The sequence below is a fragment of the Ostrinia furnacalis genome, unplaced genomic scaffold (assembly GCF_004193835.3).
Source record: "Ostrinia furnacalis isolate ACB-3 unplaced genomic scaffold, ASM419383v2 OfSCF2378, whole genome shotgun sequence".
NCBI classification, from domain to species: Eukaryota; Metazoa; Arthropoda; class Insecta; order Lepidoptera; family Crambidae; genus Ostrinia; species Ostrinia furnacalis.
In genome coordinates, this window is record NW_021132617.1 from 65,992 (window position 1) to 85,830 (window position 19,839).

The 19,839-nt window shown below is 35.2% G+C and overlaps 1 protein-coding gene across 1 annotated transcript; it reads right to left on the reverse strand.

The window, feature by feature from the left end:
• Window positions 1–1,204: 1,204 nt before the first annotated feature.
• Window positions 1,205–3,318, reverse strand: LOC114355303 (glucose dehydrogenase [FAD, quinone]-like). The gene is made up of 3 exons (XM_028308087.1): window positions 3,149–3,318; window positions 2,920–3,050; window positions 1,205–2,841 (listed from the first exon to the last, which is right to left on the reverse strand). The coding sequence occupies exons 1-3, from the start codon at window positions 3,309–3,311 to the stop codon at window positions 1,273–1,275; spliced, it is 1,863 nt and encodes a 620-aa protein (XP_028163888.1). The 5' UTR covers window positions 3,312–3,318; the 3' UTR covers window positions 1,205–1,272.
• Between the last annotated feature and the right edge of the window lie 16,521 nt (window positions 3,319–19,839).

Genomic DNA, 19,839 nt, shown 5'->3' on the forward strand with positions numbered 1-19,839 from the left:
AGTGCATTTTCAAGTTGCTTTAAATAGTTTAACATTGGTTAAAGTCTACAAATTAGGTTTAATAACTTAAGACTCTATGATTTTCTACCATCCCGTAAGCTAGTGCAAGTAGGTGCGTCTGAACTCAATCTACGTCATTCCACCGGCTAATTCGTAATTAGACTATAATCAACACGTGGTTTCGCAACGAAATCTTCCATAAGATCATTGCAACTGCAACTAGTTCACTCTCTAACCGAATCAATTTCGTCTAAACCACCGAAACAGTTCCTGTACTAAATTACTAGAGCTAAGATTGATTACATCCCATGTACTTACAACAAGGAAGGCGATTGCATACACAACATTTAGGGCCTCGTATTTTGAGAAAATTTGTTTAACCTTGACGTACTTGATTTTCACAAGTGAGAGATACTCGTAGTAAGAATTAAAACATAATATTTAAGAGTTTTTGGATGTCCTAACTCCTAAGTGGTTAAGTAATTAGCAGGCCAAATCTGTAGTAGTCTAGCTATCGCAGATAACAGAAGTAAAATTTTTGAATCTGTAGATTGATCAATCTCAAGAATTCCTCTATTTTAAAATGTACCTTAAGTGCCCGTGGACAATGTTTGGCTATAAATAGGATATAGCGAACCGATTACAAAATTGAATACATAAATTGTTATGATGTTTCATGTTATACTGGATATTTATAAGTCATACCATTAAAGTAAGATTGGCATTAACATTTTGCAATATGCATGATTTGAGTCCAAATATCGATAATAAAACATAGCAAATATAGAACCACTTAACTAATGTATGTTTATTTAACCGTGTTGCCACCTGTTACCAAAGTATTCGTTGCATTAGTCAGGTCATTATGAGAGCCATCTGCTTTCTAATCAAGGATTATTCGGTGTGTTTTGTATTCGTTTGATCCGCGATTAGAGGGATCTTATAAAAACTACGTGCGTCAAATATCTTAGTAAAGATCCTTCTAAATTAACAGCAAGTAATTAGGTATCCGTTTGAAGAACCGATCTGCCGGAACAAATATTTTGATTGAATTTTCCCGGGAAGACTTGTTCGTTGACAATGTCCTTGCAACACAGATTTAGAAAGTAAGACTATTTTGATTCTTGAGTAACAATCGACGGTTAAAATAATGAAATTCAAGAAAGAGATAAGTTCAACAAACTATCTCAAAATAGTGTCCCGCGCTGAAAGGTTAAACTTTTCACATGTTATGAAAATTAAAAAATACGAGATTTATTTTGTGTTTTTGATTTATTTGGCATCCCAATATTCTTTTATCATATCCGCCCCCTTTTCGGCTATCATAATAGTAGCAGCGTTGGTATTAGCGCCAACAATTCTCGGCATTACACTTGCATCTATAACTCGAAGGTTATGTACTCCATGTACCTTTAGTTCGGGACTTACCACAGAACTGGCATCGTCATACGGACCCATTTTAGCAGTCCCCACTGGGTGATATAAAGATGTACACAAATGTCTAGCAATACATTCAAAATAAAGATCACTCTTGAAGATAAATCCTTTGCAGTCTTCAAGAGGTAAATGTACTAATGCAGCATTTAATTTCTTCAATGTAGGTGTTTCAGCCAACTTAGCTATAAACTTCATACTTTCTATCATAGTAGCTATATCATCTGGATGGTCAAAATAGTTAGCATAAATCAACGGCTTTTCTTTGGGATCTTTATTTTTCAGTCTAATGACACCTCTAGATTTCGGCCTGAGAAGTACGGCAAAGACATCTAACAATGAATATTCTTCGTTTTGAGCCTTTATTATTTGCAGTGCTTCTTCATTGAATTCATTTTGTTCAAACAAGTTTAATGCTTCATGAAATCTAGTAGGATATACTATATTATGAAATTGCATGTTAGGCACTGGATATCTTTGATCAAATATATTTACAAAAGCAGTGACTTCTGTCGGACCTATATTAGATAGTGGTCCACTTTTCAACGCAATGTATTCCATAACAGCTGCACTATATTCATCTATTCCAAAAGTAGTGTTCAATTCTAATTTTATAATGTTGTGTGAAACAATGTGATCTTGCAAGTTATAACCAACTGGAAGGTCATTTATTACATTTATTCCAACTTGTTCTAAATCTTTCCTAGGTCCAATCCCAGAAAGCATCAAGAGCTGTGGCGTATTTATGGTGCCCGCAGAAAGTATTACTTCTTTTGTTGAATAAAAATTATGTTTATGTCCCGCTATATCCACCTCAACTCCTATAGTGGCAAGAATAGCTCTTTCAAAAATAATTTTAGTAGCCAAAGATTTTTTAGCTACAAATAAATTGCTTCTCTTAATAATGGGTGTTAGAAAGCCGCGTGCTGTGCTCATTCTTCGTCCATTTTTAACAGTTGCTAACGTTTTAAATACTCCAGATTCGTGATGTCCATTAATACTGTGAACAGTATTAAGGCCTAAATCGTTATAAGCTTGAATTAATACATCACTGAAGGGATTACTTCCTACGTGTTTTTCTATATTCAAGGGTCCGTTAAGACCGTGATATTTTTCTTTTTCATCTTGTGGCATATTTGGGTCAGTTAATCGTTCACTTTTTTTAAAATAATATAATACGTCGTCGTAGCCCCACCCATCGTTTCCAAGATCTTTCCACATATTGAAGTCATTTTTATGGCCTCTCAGGTAAATCATTGCGTTAATGCTGCTGCTTCCGCCTAAAGTTTTGCCGCGAGGCCAATAGCATCGTTTGTCAGCGGAACTTAAGCAAGCTTTATGTTCTGGCTCTGTTCTATATATCCAGTCATTTTGTGAGTGGAAAGTGTCGAAAAACGCTCCAATAAACTAAAAAATAAAAGCAATCAACCATTACCTCTATGATACGAAAATAATTGTAATAGCTACTGTTTTTATTGAAATTACCTCAGTATCAAGAGTGGGGTCATCACCAGCCTCAATGAGAAGGATTTTCCAATCAGGATTTTCGCTCAATCTATTTGCTAATACACATCCCGCTGATCCTGCGCCCACGATTATGAAATCGAATATTGGATCTAGAATTTAAAAATTATGATTAATTGCATGTGTTTTCTTGTTACAAAATTAGGATAAGTATGAATATTTCAGGAGTCTTTTGATATTTAATTCTTACCTGCCAATATTTCCTCCTTTCTATCAGGCGGCCATTGCGATTCGGAGGTGATAGCACAATGAGCTGCCATTAAAGTGTTTATCGCGTTCACAAATGTGAATCCATCGTTTTGAAAAACGTTTGATGCCTGCCCTACGATCGACTGGTTGCACGACCACGTCATTTCTGTTGTCAAGACATACATATAATGCGATCAGTATATTATTATAATGTCCTTTTATAATATAATTTACGCTAAGCAGTATCTCATGATTAGCATTGTTAGATGATACAACGAGGCGAAACGAAGATAATTTTAAAACAAATAAATGTTCCGGTTTTCCATAGAATCATACACAATGTGGTACCATGACCTCGACAACCTCCTTAAACTAATAATAATAATTATGTTTTTATATAGGGTGTTTTGGCAAATAGTTGCCAAATTTTTAGGAGGGACTCAGAATCAGTAACTTAATCGATTTACGTAAAGAAAAAAAAAAGATTCATATTTATTTATTACCATCCGCTGTGCGCGTGGTTTTAAGATTGCCACACGTAGATTATAATATTTACTTCATTCATAGAAAGCGAAATAAGGAAATACACGCACACACAGTTAACTGCAAAGCTTAATAGAGATTATGGTGCGCGAAAAAACTTTAGTTAGACCCACGAAACAACTGTTTGCAATTTCACCTTGTACCTATGTCAACTACATCAAAATCATAGAAAAGGAGGCAAAGAGTGGAATCATGTAAAAATACCGACATTTAATTAGCACCTCTAGAAGATTTTTACGAACATACAACTTTTGATTGTTTTTGTGTTTGTATAAAATCGGTTAAATAATGTCATGCAGGGTGTTTGTCAAAGTTGACTCTTACTTACGATGACTTCCAAGAAAACTACAGCTTCTTGAAAATATAATGTTTAACATTGCATGTTTACAGAAAATTACATGGCATGGCATGTACTCGTAGCATGGTTTGTGATGTGTCATAGAATACAGACTAGTGGCGTATTTATATATTTCCCAAACTTTTATTATTCTTTGAAACCGTACACCTCATGGTAAAAAGTGTTGAGAAGAAAATATGTAGATAAGTTATGACATTAGGTAAATCAAGTGATAAGCATCATGTGTTCAGTGAAATCATATAAGTGCAAGTTTAAAGGTAACTGCGGGCCGCAACTACCAGTCAAAGCCAGCCGGGTAGACCGCATATATCAAATATTTGAACTTTAAATGAAATAGTCGACAACAGACTGTAGCAAAACTGGTGGATCTTAAAGATACTAGAGGGCTTTTAAACTTAAAAACTTCTAAACTCATCATGAAAAATTGCCGTCCTACGTTTAGTAGACACTTCGTACTGACGTAAGTAGGTACACGAGTAGGCTAGCTAGTCCTCTCTTAGGATCTACTCTTGAGATTTGCGGTCGGCTTCCAACTCACTTGACCGTAGAAGTATCATTGGGACCTCTGAAAATGAAAGGCAGAACCTATACTGGAATTCTCATGGAAAGTGACTCTACTCTTACTGGTCGAGGTGAAGGCCGTACTGATATAGAGCGAAATGCAATTAAAATAAAGAATCAGTAACACAGACGGTATTTGTAAATAATTTTATTGAATTTACAATGTCTATTCTTTTATTATAGTCTGTAATTTTGTGTTATTGATAATTACTCCCATAGAATAATTGCACAACAGTACCAAAAACTAGTTAAAATAATTATTTGAATAATTGCACTATTAAGGTAGGTAAACGTCAAGTTAGATTATTTAGTCATGAAAATGTTAAATACATTAAAACTCATACAGTACCTAGTTGCGGTTTGGGATCTTGAACACAGAAAACTCTGTAGTTTCAAGACTCTACTAGAATACATAAATTTTTGACAGTCACAGTTTTGAAGATGCACTATACTTATTACTTTCTTAATTATAACAGTTATTTACAACGAAATAACAGTGATTTTATTACCAACAAATTATAATAAAAATAAGAGTCCGACAATAATAATGTCATCATATAATATCAACAATTGATAGTGTTATTAAAATAAAATTGATGCGTTATTAATTGCTTACACACAATAAAAATTGGGGTTTGCCAAAACAAACTGTAGCTCCTCCCTTACCATGTATTAGTAATTGTTTAATATTGAGGTCCCACACCATGATTTAAACACTTTTTTTATTGTTGAATCGTAGCGGTTGTAAATTAACAAGTGATTTTTAAACTTTAAGCTGGACTTAATTGTTTGCTCGTTATTTTAAAAGTAGTTAAACCAGTTTTCTATGTTACTCTATTTTAAAATGTACGTCCATCTAAAAATAATTATTGCATAACGATTTTACTCGTAAACCGATGCAGTACTATGTCAGTCAGTTGTCGTCATAGTACTGACGACCTTGGTTTACTTTGGACTAGCTAGTTATAATTACTTATAATTTATTTTGTTAAAACATGGTCGACCACAGTTTGGCGGGAGGTGACACTGTTAACCAATAATTCATGTCGAAGTCACAACTTGTCTAAAGGAACCCTTATTAAAATAAGTTGCCATTTAGGTGAAGACTTTTATTTCAGCAACTTTGACATTGTAGCCAATTAAGTTGGCGAAAAAGTGACGCCATGAGTAAGTCTTTGCCATATAATCGCGTTTTGTTAACTTATAAAAGGTGGGTCACTTGACTTGGTTTTAGTTTTTATTAGTTTTCTTTTCATGAATATGTTTTTTTTTATTTTAATCATAGTAGGTAGGTAGGTATATTCAAAACACAATATTATTTTGTAGTGTACTTTTGTCAAACATTTTCTAAACTCTATTTCATCGTATTATCGATAGAACTCCATCATGTCATTAAAACAGATCGTCTCGCATCTCGCCTCGGAGAGCGTAATATGTTGTAGTATCCCAGGATTAACTTGCAAATGTTGGTTGATTTTTTCCCTGTCGTGTGTCGGCCACCGTCAGCAGCTAGTGTAAATGAGACAATATCAAACTCTTGCTCATTTTATTCGCCATCCATTGTCTCTGCCGTACATAAAGATGTTAATAGTATGGAGGGAAACTCAAGCAAATACTTGTATGGAAGTGAATGACGTGGACGATGGAATGACAATAAATAACACTAGAGACCTTTTCAATTGTCCGCGGCGCACATAAATGATTACGGGAGATAGGTTTTGTTTATATTCAATGGAAATCCAATCGGCTCATCTCGTGGGTAGATGAACGATATCGTTTATAAGGTAACTAGCGGCCGCCCGCGACTTCGTACGCGTGAATCCCGTTTTTCCCGCTAATTCCCGTTCCCGTGGGAATTTCGGGAATTCCTTTCTTAGTGCACCTCTACGGTACCTAAGCTACGTCCCTTCCAAATTTCAAGTGCCTACGTTTAGCCGTTTAGGCTGTGAGTTGATCTGTCAGTCAGTCAGTCAGTTTCTCCTTTTATATATTTAGAAGATACGGCGTGTACGGTGCTATCAAATTGCAGTAAACGTATTGTTTTGACATGGAATAAATATGAAATATGGCTGTTTCTAGGAACTAACTACACAATCGTAACAACGAACGAGTAAAAAAGTTGGGCTATGAAATAGTGATTGTAGATGTTCCGGTTCAACTCAACACTTTTTTTGTTGTTGTCAGTCATCCAAATCAACTCTGTTTATTAAATATACAGTCAAGAAACAAACAAGTAATACGATTAAGGAACAACCAAGTAATACAAGTAAAACTTAAAAGGTCGTATCGTATCGTGAAGAATGATATCTGATTCATTTAAAATTTCACTCATTTATCTTCCCAAAGATAATCACGGTTTAAATGCCAGATAAGACCAATATATTGAGCCATACTGCCTTATATACGGTTATCCTATTTAATATCTATGCACAAAGTGCGATGCTAATGCGTGAGGTTTTTGCGAAGTTTATTTTGAGTCCTTATTGCATTCCTGCGGGCTTCGGTCCCGTTTTGGAAACTCGTCAATGCCCCTACTCCGGGAATCTTCTGTCGCGTGCCTAGGAATGCGGTGACCACACTTTACTCCTTTATTAACAGCGAAAAGTACAAAAGTGTCAAAGTCAAAGTCAAAAGTCAACTCCTTGAGAAGTAACCGAAAGTGGAAAACGCCTTCAAGAATTTTAAAAGCAAATGTTTGCTAACTGAATATTCAACTTGAACATTTCATAAGTCACAAAAAATGGTTTTGAAACAGAGGTTCAATCTCTTTTTGAATAATTTTATAATAACATTAACAAGATAAGAAAGTGGCTTTATCTTTACTAAAAAAAGTTTCAATTCACCTAAATTAACTAATTTTATTAAAGACATATCCCTAACATTGTGTGTGTGTCAACACTTTCAGAATATTTTATTTGTTTCTAAACATTCTATAATAAACTGAGGGTATCATGTGATTTTAATTTTAAACTAAAATATTCATTGACAGCATCAAATATAAGTCTTGGTATGGTCACCTTATTCGGAGAATTCATTATAAACACCTGTCTTAAAATAGATACAGGGATTGTGGTCACACACAGCATTTGAGAGCTTGCTTGTTGATTTTTAATACCTAAATCAACAGGTGCGCTTGCAATAAGTACTTGCTTATACAGGGTGTCAGTTTAAGTATGAATCAAATAAAAAGCATTGATTCGACTGCTCAAATGCAAAAACTTTCCAACGGGAATTATAATGCAAATTCTCAAAAATGAAAATGACGTTCCCATACTAATTGGCTGATTGTGATGATAAATTATCATCAACGGTATGGAAATACTTTTTTTTTACATTTGAATTTCCTTCTCTTGCTTGCGAATTAGAATCAATCCTTTTTATTTGATCCATACTCAAACCGACAGCCTGTATAATAATGACGGTATCTGTCTATGTGTTCCAACCACAACTCTATCTCTTTAACAATTTAAACTGCTTTGTTCAAAAAAAGTATAATGTCCAGTACATTACTAAACAATTTGTTATAAATCCTATCATTACAATACAAATAGCTTTATGCCCATAATAAAGGTTATTGTGTATAATTTAATTCAGGTTTTCTTATTTTTGTGAGACATTTTTCTGTATTGTAAGAGCTGGGCAATGATACCAATTTGAGGTAGTTTGCTTGTGCATATTGAACAGGAGTAAACAGAATGGTTTAAATAAGGTAGAGTTCTGTTGATTTGATTTAAAGTAGAGGTAGGAATAGTTATACAAAACCTGAAATAGTATTTGTAAACAAAGTGACTGGTTGTAAATTAATAAATTGCTATATGTAGGTATAATTATATCACACTTAGTGCTATTTTACATTTTTTCTTTGATGACTCTACATTATATGAATGTTTTATTGAATTTTATGAAGGCATTTTTTTAAATGTTGTTGATAATATTTTTATTTTTCAAGTATGGATAGATAAGTAAAATTAATTGGAAATCTTCGTTGTGAGTTATATTTTGACGTATTTATTTCACTTTTAGTTCGTACTGATTTAATGCATTTTAAAGTAGCAACAGGTTGTTCTATGTTGTAACTTATGATTTAATTAGGTAGATAAAGTTTAAATTAAAGTCCACAAAACAATAGTCTAATTACAATGCCTATTTTAAATGCTATTTGCGCCCTGCGGTGTTCCCTTTAGTTATTTTATTTCCAATAAATCACCATGAATTTTTCATAGCCAATCCATATTTGTTTGGCGATGTTTATGTGCCTGCAATGTTTGCATTTAAATTGGATTTTAACCATAACCATTTTATAATAATCACGTCACGCGTGCAGTTCTTTTTCAACTGCTAGGGCAAGTTTCCTGCTAGTGTATGCTATGCAGTTGTGCTATATGCTTTGTTGTACAACCAAAAGTTGGATAACTAAGTTATCAATTAATACAAAATGCAAAATCGTTATTGTGAATCACAGGTGAAATGGTGCCATGTTACACTATGTTCATATGATAATAGGATATCATAATGAGCCAGCCTCTACTACATAATTTCATGAACGATGTATCGTTGGTTCTCATTGGTTCATTGGTTCATCTCGACCCATGGCGATATGTAAGAAGTCGCGAAAGGTAAAATCACGCTTTCCTTACGGTTAGGACATGGCTAATAATGTTTCATATTTTATGAAAATAAACTTTTCCCTTAAGAAGTAAGCGTGGTTTGTGTCGTGAGTGACGATAAAGGATTTGCTACACTGAGTGCGATCTGCGGTCATAATATTCTATTCTATACTTAGTACTTATTTAATGTACCTACATTATTATAAATAGTAATTGATTAAAGCCAGCCTTCCCTTGGGTGCGTGATCATGTCATCGCTCGATTAAAAGTGTTTCTGCGATAATTATTTTGCTGTGATAGCATCTAATTTCAGAGGCGCGGACAGCAAGTACATTCGATTACAAAAAGTAATGCCATTGGATCGGGTTTCAGCCGGTTCCCTTAATGGCCGTCGCTGGGTTATTCCGCCCGTCATAACGTTAAAGTCAACTCACAAATTGAAGAAAGAATGAAAAGTTTATTGGAACTGTATGTATGTAGAGCTAAGAGGAAAATCTTTGGCCGTTGTCTAGGGGCAAATGTATATATTTCGAATTATTAAACGACTGATATACTACATACATATAAGAATCACTTAAAAGTCATGGATTTGATTCCCAGATAGGACAAGTGCGTGTCAAACTCATACACGAGGGTTCTGCATTTCCATTTTCTTATCTTTCTAAGACTTTTTCTGAATGAAAAAAAATCTGAAATAATTGGCCATAAGTTCGTAGCTGTGGCTATTTTCATAATAATTTTGTGCATTAGTGAGATAAAAAGAACAAGTGTTCCTATTTAAGTCCCTTTTTTCTTTGTACAGAACTCTAAACATTTAGTCGTGGACTTTTACTTAACTGGAACAAACCACTGGTAATTAAAAACACATCTATTCCACGGACGCTGGGTTTGGATCTCAAATACTTGGTTGTTAATTAATTGCTTAAATAAAATTTTATAGCATACATTTTTAACAGTAGGTACGAAGATGTTGCTGGGTATTAATTTTATTATTATATTAATATGTAGCCAATTTGAGATTTCACTTGCGTAAGTGAATAATCGCGGAAGTATAGGTTACAATGTTAAAGGGGCTCATCACCATAAATTACCTAAATGAGAATTATGCTAATAAAGCTTCTTCTGTTTCGGTAATAAGGGATCTGATCAGAAATCGCCCAAAACGGTGTCCCAGCTGCCCCGTGCTACCAAGCTGCGACTTACAGGGTTTTACTTTGCACTTAAGTACGTATTATAGCACAAGAGCTGGACAGGAATCGTGAACTAGCATTTAATAATAACAATCAGTATTAATTTTCTACAAAACCAATAATTATAAATAGTAAAGTCGAAAAAACCTGTGTAATGCTACCTAATTCAAAAAGTCTTCTCACAAATCATACATACATGTATAAGGTCACTCTCTCATCCTGATTTTCCTAGAAGTATGTATGTTATGAGTACAAAAATAAAATTTCAACTGTCTATCGAACTGGCATAAAGCTCTACACTTTTTGATACTCAATTATGAGAATGTTGTATTAAAATATATTTTTGCAGCGACTACTCCTTAGATTTGTGCGATGAAAACGCCGGAGGGAGTTATGTTTATTTTGTGGGAGGGACTCGAGTCTTGTGACAAAATTGATACGGTTGCGACTTTCAGTACATTTAGGGAGACATTAACACCGTATTGTAACGCGTTTATTGTGCATCTTTGCTAGGCATTAATATTTAAGTTAGTTAAGCCTACTGTTCTAGTCTCAGATCATAGAAAGAGAATAGATATGAAGTCGCTCGTAACTACAACGAGAACCAGTGTCCCCACATTTCCCCCACCACAGCTCCCACACACACATTCAACTGTGTAAAAACAAAGCGACTGAGAGTCTACGACAACATGTGCAACCGGCTTAAAAGTGCAGTGATTGGCCAGAAGGCATGCCTTATGGCCAATCAATGGCCGCGTGACGTGACGCACACATTGAAAACGCTAGTGAGAGAACAAAGATAAAATGAAGTCGACAAGATATCGATACTTTAAATCGCTAGGGGCAAGGATCGAAACTGATTTCACAAAAGGCTTATGTATGAAAACCTTTTTATTATTATACGTTATTATTAACTACTATCACGCATTTACTTTTTAATTATGGCGATCTGCGTACCGCATATGTTTATCAAAAATAATGCCTATATTAGGCTTTCAACTAGCTCTTATAGTAATTACATAGTTGACAGTTACTAATTACTTCTACTGTTATTATTTTTTTTGTAAAATCTTATAATCGCAAGTAACACATAATTTTTTTATTTAAAATTACAAAATAGAAAATTATAATTTACTTCTATTTATCGATAATAGGAAACCGCATTAGAACACGAGCACGGCACTATGTTACGACCGGCACATGCGGCCGTACTGTGTATTTTCACACGACAGTGGATATCGGAAGAAATTAAATACATTGCGCAGTAGTTGAGCATGACATAAAGTGGTTGCTAACTAAATCGTCAATGTACAAGTGTGTTAGAATTTTTATCACCACTGATTTCGATATCGCAGTAACTGTTACGGCACTGAATTCGTTCGTAAAAATGTTTAGTTTTTTTTATTTATAAGCAAAATACCAATGGATTTGCAATACTTACATGTAGTAAATGACTCCATTGTTCCTGTAGTTCTTCGTTTCACTTGTTTTATTGCACGTAACGACGCATTATCCAAAATATCGGAGAACATTTCCTTAGTACGACTGAATCGCGACTAACCTAGCTACGCGGCCGATGTTCGTTTCTGGGCATATCGCGGAGACACGCGCCACGCCCCCGTTTCACATCTATTCCCTTCTATGAGCTGAGGTTCTAGTAGATTGATGTGAATTATTAGGTAGGCCAGTCATTAAAAATTATCTCGTTACAAGTATAAAAGCGCTTGAACTTACTTGCAGAATATAAATGATTTTATGAATTTTACAAAGATACTTTTGATTATTCGTAGTAACCCTTGTATTTAGTTGTTGCATGCTGTAATTTCTTTACTCCAAAACTTTGATTCTCATAAGTACCTACTAGGTATAATATTTGCCCCACAGCTCTATTAACGAATGGAAAATGAAAAAGACATTCGCCCGTATTCACAAACGATGCTTGCTTAAGTGAAGTAGCAGATCGAACGCACAGCGTTGAATAGAGCTCTGTGATTGATTCGTGTATCACCCTGTATATATATCCACGCGGACTGTGAGACCCCATAGTAATTTTTGTGAATACGGGCGATTGACAGGTAAATAAGAGCTTCATTATTTTCGCCACGCTTCGGTGTGACAAACAATATTGACAGCCCACGTTCCGTCCAGAAGTCCGCGAGTCAAAATAAGTGTTATTAGCTATAATCGCTTCACGGTGCTGCTTCGACATCTTGAACGGTGACGATGTAATGATGTATTCGCGATGAACGACGGCAAATCAAGCTAAACTCTGTGGCATCTTATGTCAATGAAATAGGGTATATTTTGCAATAGAAATGTATAAGTCTGAAGTACTTTCGACTGTCGCGCAAGTATCAAATTATGAAATTACGCACAAATCATGGAGGGAGTTTCACAGTTATACGGTAAGGCTTATCGAAGGCTAATTGCGATAAAGCAATAATTTCACTAATTAACTTTTTCTTGGTTGTTATTTGAAAATTTTAAGCGAGTTAATGCGAATGTTCTTGATAAACTTTGTGAAAATGTATGTTACTTTTGTTTATCCACATTACATTACAACAAAAATTTGTGTAGTAGCAAACAAGTGTAAAATCACTGAAGTTCTTTGTAACTTCAAAATAACTCGCTTTTGATTATAAGAGGACACATTTTAGTATAGTAAAACTATTCTTACCTAGTTACTTAGTTAGCAAGGTAAATACTAGTTAAGTCAATTACTGTTACCAGTGTTTATAGAAGTACAAAGTGTCTAAAACTTGAAACAATAATCGTCGCATCTTTTTTCAGGATTTTCATCTTTTTTCATTGTTCTAATCCAAACAAAGAAAACGAATCACCTGACATTTTCATCTACACAGCTCATAATTTTCCTACATAATCTGCTAAGAAAGACCACTGTGTTTCTATAGAAAATTCCGATTTAATGACTCGATTGCTAAGGGATTTCTTAACTTTTTCCTATCGCCGGCAGAGGTCGCGGTAGGGGTAGAGCCACGTGCCTGTCCACCAGTAGGCAGATGTGTCGTGACACCTGCCCTTGCCACCTCACCCATCTCTATCTACCCTAAGCCATCCATATACATCCATCCCTCTCAGATGTTCTTATTTTATATAATTTATACAAAGTGACGGTAACTAGAATGGACCCCGAGGCGGTTGTAATGACCAGTACATACGTCGTCCGCGTTTTTAATTGCTTACCTCAGTGGGCACTTTTCAAATGGGGCTCTTGATGTTTTTTGAAGGAAATAGATCTATGATAAACTGTGGTTGTATTATGATTATAAAAGACACACCTATACAAATTGTACTTCCTAATCCTAATGAAGCTAACTGCGTAGATTACCTTCTTACATGGCTCAAATAAAAATGTTGCTTAAACGACACGTAGGGATGTCTATTGGTGCACAATTGTTACATTTCAGATTGGTTTTTCTTAAATGAACAATTTTAAAACGATAAATAACAGAGAAAGCTCTATTTTTGACCGACTCAAACCACCTAATAACGTTTTTCCTAAGGAATGAAAACTGACAAGCTCAATTTAGATCTTTCAAATATCTCATGATATTCCCTATAATTTATCTAAATTAATAATAGAAAGACGCTTTTTGTCTATACATTTGGTGCCATTACATTCAACCATCCTTCAAGTCTTTCTCTAAAGTAAGTAGATACATATTATAAATAGTTATGTGTAAAAAAAACATAACCCTCCTTCTGGCGCAGTTGGGTAAATAGACACACAACTAAGTGTATTTGAGCAATAAATTGTAATATTAGGTATTTTTAATTATTCATAGTTTGAAAAAAAAAATTTACAGCTCATAATTTCAGATTTATGTCAGCCCTTTATGCAAAAAGGGAACAAGGTCTAAAATACTTTCAAGATAGCTTCTAGAAACTATGTTTTCGTATCTAAAACCGGACTCTCCCTTTTATATTATACTAAGGTCCGATAAAATTATGCTAATATGATAAGGAAATTTTATTATACTGTCGCGCTATGACCATAGAAGAAAGCCGTTCGAAGATTTTAACAGGCTCCTGTAAGTATAGTCATTAAATTCAATCTTAATTTTAAACGGTACGCTATGAATAGATCTCTTCTAAAATTACTATGATTATAATATTTTAATTTATGTTTTTGTAGCTTACTTGAATAAGATAAAGTAATTATAACATACAATCAAGGCTGAGGGAATATAGAGTTCTAAGATCAGATCACTCTTAATTAGATGCCGTTTCACAATTTGGTACTGTTTACATGAAATAATTTCATTTATTACATAAATGGACTTTCTGTTGTTGTTAGGAAAATAAAGCTCATTTGTGAGACAAATATAACTAGAGAGAATTCACGCATACACATACTTAGATATAAATAAAAGTAATCATTTTGACAACGACAAAATTTAATGTTCCTTTCTTAGTTGCTTACACAAAAACAAGGCAATGTATATTACGAAATTATCATAATAACCAACATTGTGTACTCATATTTTATACTCATTTGCGATCTTAAGTAGAACGAGGGTTCCAAAGTCCGGAGTTGATCAAGCAATTAATATTTAATTAGATACATTTTGCGGATTCTTGGTACCCGATTATTGGGGTACTCGTCCAGTGATCGACTCGGCTCGGCCCGATCGGGCAGGTGCAACTGTTATTCCATTAAAATTTAATACAGATGTCGCGTGCGGGGCTTTTTACATCGCGACGCTCCATTATAATTAAAGAATATTATTTTGTCGTAAAACTGAAAGAGTGCGTATGCGGCGGCCACGCGCCGTACGCGATTGAGGAACGGGACTTTTCAGATTACGATTATATCTTTATCAGCTGAAGACGACGTATTAATAAGAAATAAACGAGTCGCGCGGCTTATCCCCGATCGAACTGGCCGATATTAAAGCGAGTCTCGATGTTATTTTGAAGAAAACAATAATTTTGCATGTGCAAAGCAAATTTGCCTCGAGCTGCTTGAGCTCTGAGAAAACATTTATATTTAAACAATTATGTGCTATGAAATAGTTGTCACATTTGCGAAATGTGCCGACAGGCGACTAACTTTTTAGTAGGAAACATAATAACATGAATTATCGCCGTTCAGAAGCTCGCTAGGTTGCCTTAAATGGGCATGTTGCGGTCGTGAATTTCTAAAAGCACAGTAATAATATGCACTTTGGAAAATAAAAGTATATTTTGCATGCGACACTTCACTTAGCTTTCGGCTCATTACAGAAATAGAAACAAATAAGCAAGAGAAAGAAACATAAGCGTTAATATTAATAATTATGCGTTGTATTTCTTATTGGTTGTGTATTTGTGCATCAATATTTTTTATTGTTTTTGAGTTATTAGTGAAATAATTTCTAGGATAAGAAACAACAGAATTTCCTTACTCACATAATACTTACGTACCCACCAGTAAATAAAAGCTTACAAAGATGACATAGACTGTGAAATTAATTATCTACGTGAACTGTACCTAACTGTTAATTAGGTACGTTACTTATTTTAATGAAAATTAAGACACAATCGAATTGACACCGGCGTCACTTAAATTCTTGTTTATTTTCACAAGAATTATAATCTTTTTGGAATCGATTCGATAACCAGTATAAGGGACTCATTACGAACTGCGCATGCGAAAATATCTTCGCAATTATCAATATGAGAAGTGAGCAATTAAATATTTGATATCTTCTGCCAGTGATTATAATAAAAGCTCAGTTCGCAATCAAAAGACGTTGACTCTCGATTAATATATTTTTATTCACACTGAAATGGTGATTTCTGCATGCCTTTTATGCGTATGCTCGTTGACTCAAAGTAAATAATATGAAAAAATACTTTATGTTACTAGAACTAGTAGTGCAATATCATCCATTAGTTTATTCACATTTTATTTTGACTCTAAAAAAATTATAGCTCAGGATTTCACATTATGTACAATCAAAGTCAAAAGTTCGTGACAACCAAAGTGGCCAAAAAATTACTAATACAATCTTATTCCAATCGTAACAAATACGCTGTTGCGAGCTCTTTGGTTACTTTAAGTATAACGAACTATTTGACGCCGACTTTAAAATGTAAGTACGGCAAATACAACCTATTTAGTTAGATCATTTCAACATAAGATAAACTTCAGGTTAGCACAACATTGAGACGTGTTTGTTTCTAGAACGCGTGAGAACTGTCATTGATTTAAATATGGAGCACGAAGGATGCTATTTCCCGCGCTGCGCAGGCGCCGCGGGCCGCGCCCCGCCCCCCATTGTGCCCCACAATGCGTCGTACTTCACGCTAACGAGCCCTCGTAGCAACTCAGGCGCATTTGTAAAAACCGCAATAAGCGTACCATTTCGGCATATTGTTTTGACATATAATAAATATTTGCGAGATTACACCGAGATTGCAGAACCGATTTGAAAACGGACCGACCCCGGTTCATTGTTCGGCCGGTAGGCGCTCGCGCACGTCCGTATTACACACGGTTGCGATCGGGAGCTCGATCGAACAGGTGGATTTTGGAGATCCATTTAGATATGTTCGGGTCTGGCCGCCTATTTTTCCACCGACTTCAAAAAAAGGGGGGGGTTCTCAATTCGACCCGTATGTTTTTTTTTTTTTTTTTCTATGTTTGTTACGCGATAGCTCCGCCAATTATGAACCGATTTGAACAAATCTTTTTTCAGCGTATAGGTAATATCTCAAGGGTGGTCCCATTTAAATTTAATAATAAAAAAAACAACCCCCAAGGGTGGAAAATTGGGGATGAACTTTTTTATACGCAATATCTCCGCCGATTATAAACCAATTAGAACGATTACTATTTTGTTGAATAGGTATTATCAAAAGGGTGGTTTCATGCGAATTTGAAGAAAATTTTCACCCCCAAGGGTGGAAAATTGGGGATGAACTTTTTTATAATATACATTAAGAATATGGTCTCAATGTACTGCCTACCTTCAGTGGTAACATCAAGGTAATAATTAGTCAACTAAAAAGCAAGAAANTATTAATAATTCGTCCTAATAAATAAGTAGGTAATTATTATTCTGCTTTTTAGTGTAGGTTTTTTGGAGTCGGTTTTTTTTTTGTGTCTTAATAAGGCATTATCATGAATTTTACGGCTGCTTATGAAAAATTATATCTGATGTGAAATAATTACTTAATCATTGGGTTGATTATCATTTAGTTTAAATTAATAAAGCGAAAACACTTGGTGATCAGCATTGCAATAAGTAACCAGCCTTTCAACCAACGGTATTGTTATCCAATAATGATCTCCATTTACTTGAAAATAGCACCCACTTAAGGAACATAGGGTTTTATCTAACTCTATTAAGTTTACTGACCTACGTTTTCCCAGTATCTACAAAACGATTATTAGATTTTTAATTTACACGTTTCCAGTACACGCATTATTATCTGTAGCTGCATTTAAACCGGCGGCAAAGGCATAAATAAAGGCTAACAGCGAAGAAAAAATACAAATTTTGAAAAAAGAACTAAGAACCTACCTCTCGATCTCTTAACACCCACTACAATGGTCTGGGTTCTCATTGCACGCGTGTAAATTAAAGAAAATCAGGGCCCGCATTTGCCGCCAGGCGCCCAGCACGAGTAGTCAGCATCTGCAGACAACTATACTGTAAAGAAACTTCTTGTTAATTACTTAAAGAAAAAATAATGTTTTGAGGAGGTTTTCATTGAAATACTTGCAAAGACACTGTCCGTTCACTTCTGAATAACCTTGTAATAATTTATGACAAGAAATAGGTTCATTCATAACGAGCAAAAACAATACGAGCATAGCCATTAGAATCAATAGAAGTGGTGACAGTCAACAAATCGAAATCGCAATAAAATTTTACTCTTCACGAAAAGATGCTTTCGTAACGTTTGTGTAGTTACAGCATACAAAACGGATATAGTGCGATGTCTATGGACTCAATAGTCTGCACCAACATCGCACGTCGCGCAAATTGCAGGGCGCACCCCAGTTAGCGCCTCGTAGGTGTCAAGATTGCCATAATTTGCCGTTGTCGGGCCTCCAGCGGCTGTCGTCACGTGTTACAATCTAAATACTTTTATTATTGAGGAAACCCGCTGATTTACATTGCAATAAAATGAAGAAGTAACGTTACGCCCAGATAAGGCACCGCCGAAGGTGCTAAAACTTTACTCCGCAAAAACGGAGAGAGTTACTACACGTTCAAACGTTTAAAGAAACGTTCGGACTCACACGTGTGTAATTAATGGCGATGACCCATTAGCTATAAAAAGTTTATAAATAAGAATTAGTGTTTTACAATTCAACACGTTCGAGAAAAAGCGCAATTTACACAGCACAGTTTACTTGGGATTTAATCAATACGCTTTCCGTGAAGCTGAGAGTATCGCCATTATGAGGGAATTACACTTTTAAATCGCGGTAAATAGCAATAACGTTAAAAGGAATAAACTTAGGAAAAAGTCGCGGGTTGGGAACAGTTACATTCTAAACGTAGCCTACAAGATATTTCTAGTGCGACCTTAAACAACATGTAAAAAGCTGTATACCTCTACATAATGTATGAATGAAAGTTGTAGTATCTTTCAAAAGTCATAGGGCTAGAGAGCAGCATCAATCCAGTCGGGCGGGTGACAGACGGCGCCTGAGCCAGTAAGGGTGAGCGCACACTGCTGAAACTGAAATATAATCGATCAAGAACACGTTCGAGCGATACGTCCTATTGGTAGCGTTCTAAGTGTTCAGTCTTTTTAGAAATTCATTTTCGTACGTGCTATGAATGGCCAAGGCAACGCCTAAAATATGACAGTAAACTATTATTAAATTACACACCACACAATCAATTACAAGAAATACCACAATCTTTCTTTGCTTTCAACGAAAAAGCTCTTGGCCTGCATTTCACTGAAAATATAAATTACGTATTTTAAGAACCTCAAAACTCAACACAAATTAACTAATCACATATTAAAATACTCGTCTTTATGCCAATTGGAAGGCGTAGTAGTACAGTCAGCGTCAAATAGTTCGTGACTCCCGAAGTAGCCAAAATGTTCGCAACACGTCCTTGTTACAAGTGGAATAAGGTAGTGTTGTCAACTTTTTGGCCACTTTGAGTGTCACGAACTATTTGACGCTGAATGTACCTAGTACATTGTCCCCTTTATTGTTTGCGGTGGATGCATGAACGAAACCAGTATTAAAATTAGCGCCTTTGTTGCGTTTGTGTACGCTCGTCCTTACATAGCTGCGGTGTCACACTTCATGTTCGCTGTCTGCGCGCATGTCGCTGTGTCCCGAGAGCTGTTTCTGAATGGAAACGCACGTGAACGTATTACAACTTTATGTAGAGTTTGTAGAGTCAAAGCGGTTTAAACTTACGGGGAGTTATTATGTCGGCAATGTGAA

Excerpts from the sequence above, each read along its gene's own strand:
- LOC114355303 (XM_028308087.1), bottom strand. The coding sequence starts at position 3,311 with ATGACGTGGTCGTGCAACCAGTCGATCGTAGGGCAGGCATCAAACGTT. Across the intron at positions 3,051-3,148 it reads AAAGGAGGAAATATTGGCAG|ATCCAATATTCGATTTCATA; the intron begins GTAAGAATTAAA and ends TTTAAATTCTAG. Across the intron at positions 2,842-2,919 it reads ACCCCACTCTTGATACTGAG|TTTATTGGAGCGTTTTTCGA; the intron begins GTAATTTCAATA and ends TTTATTTTTTAG.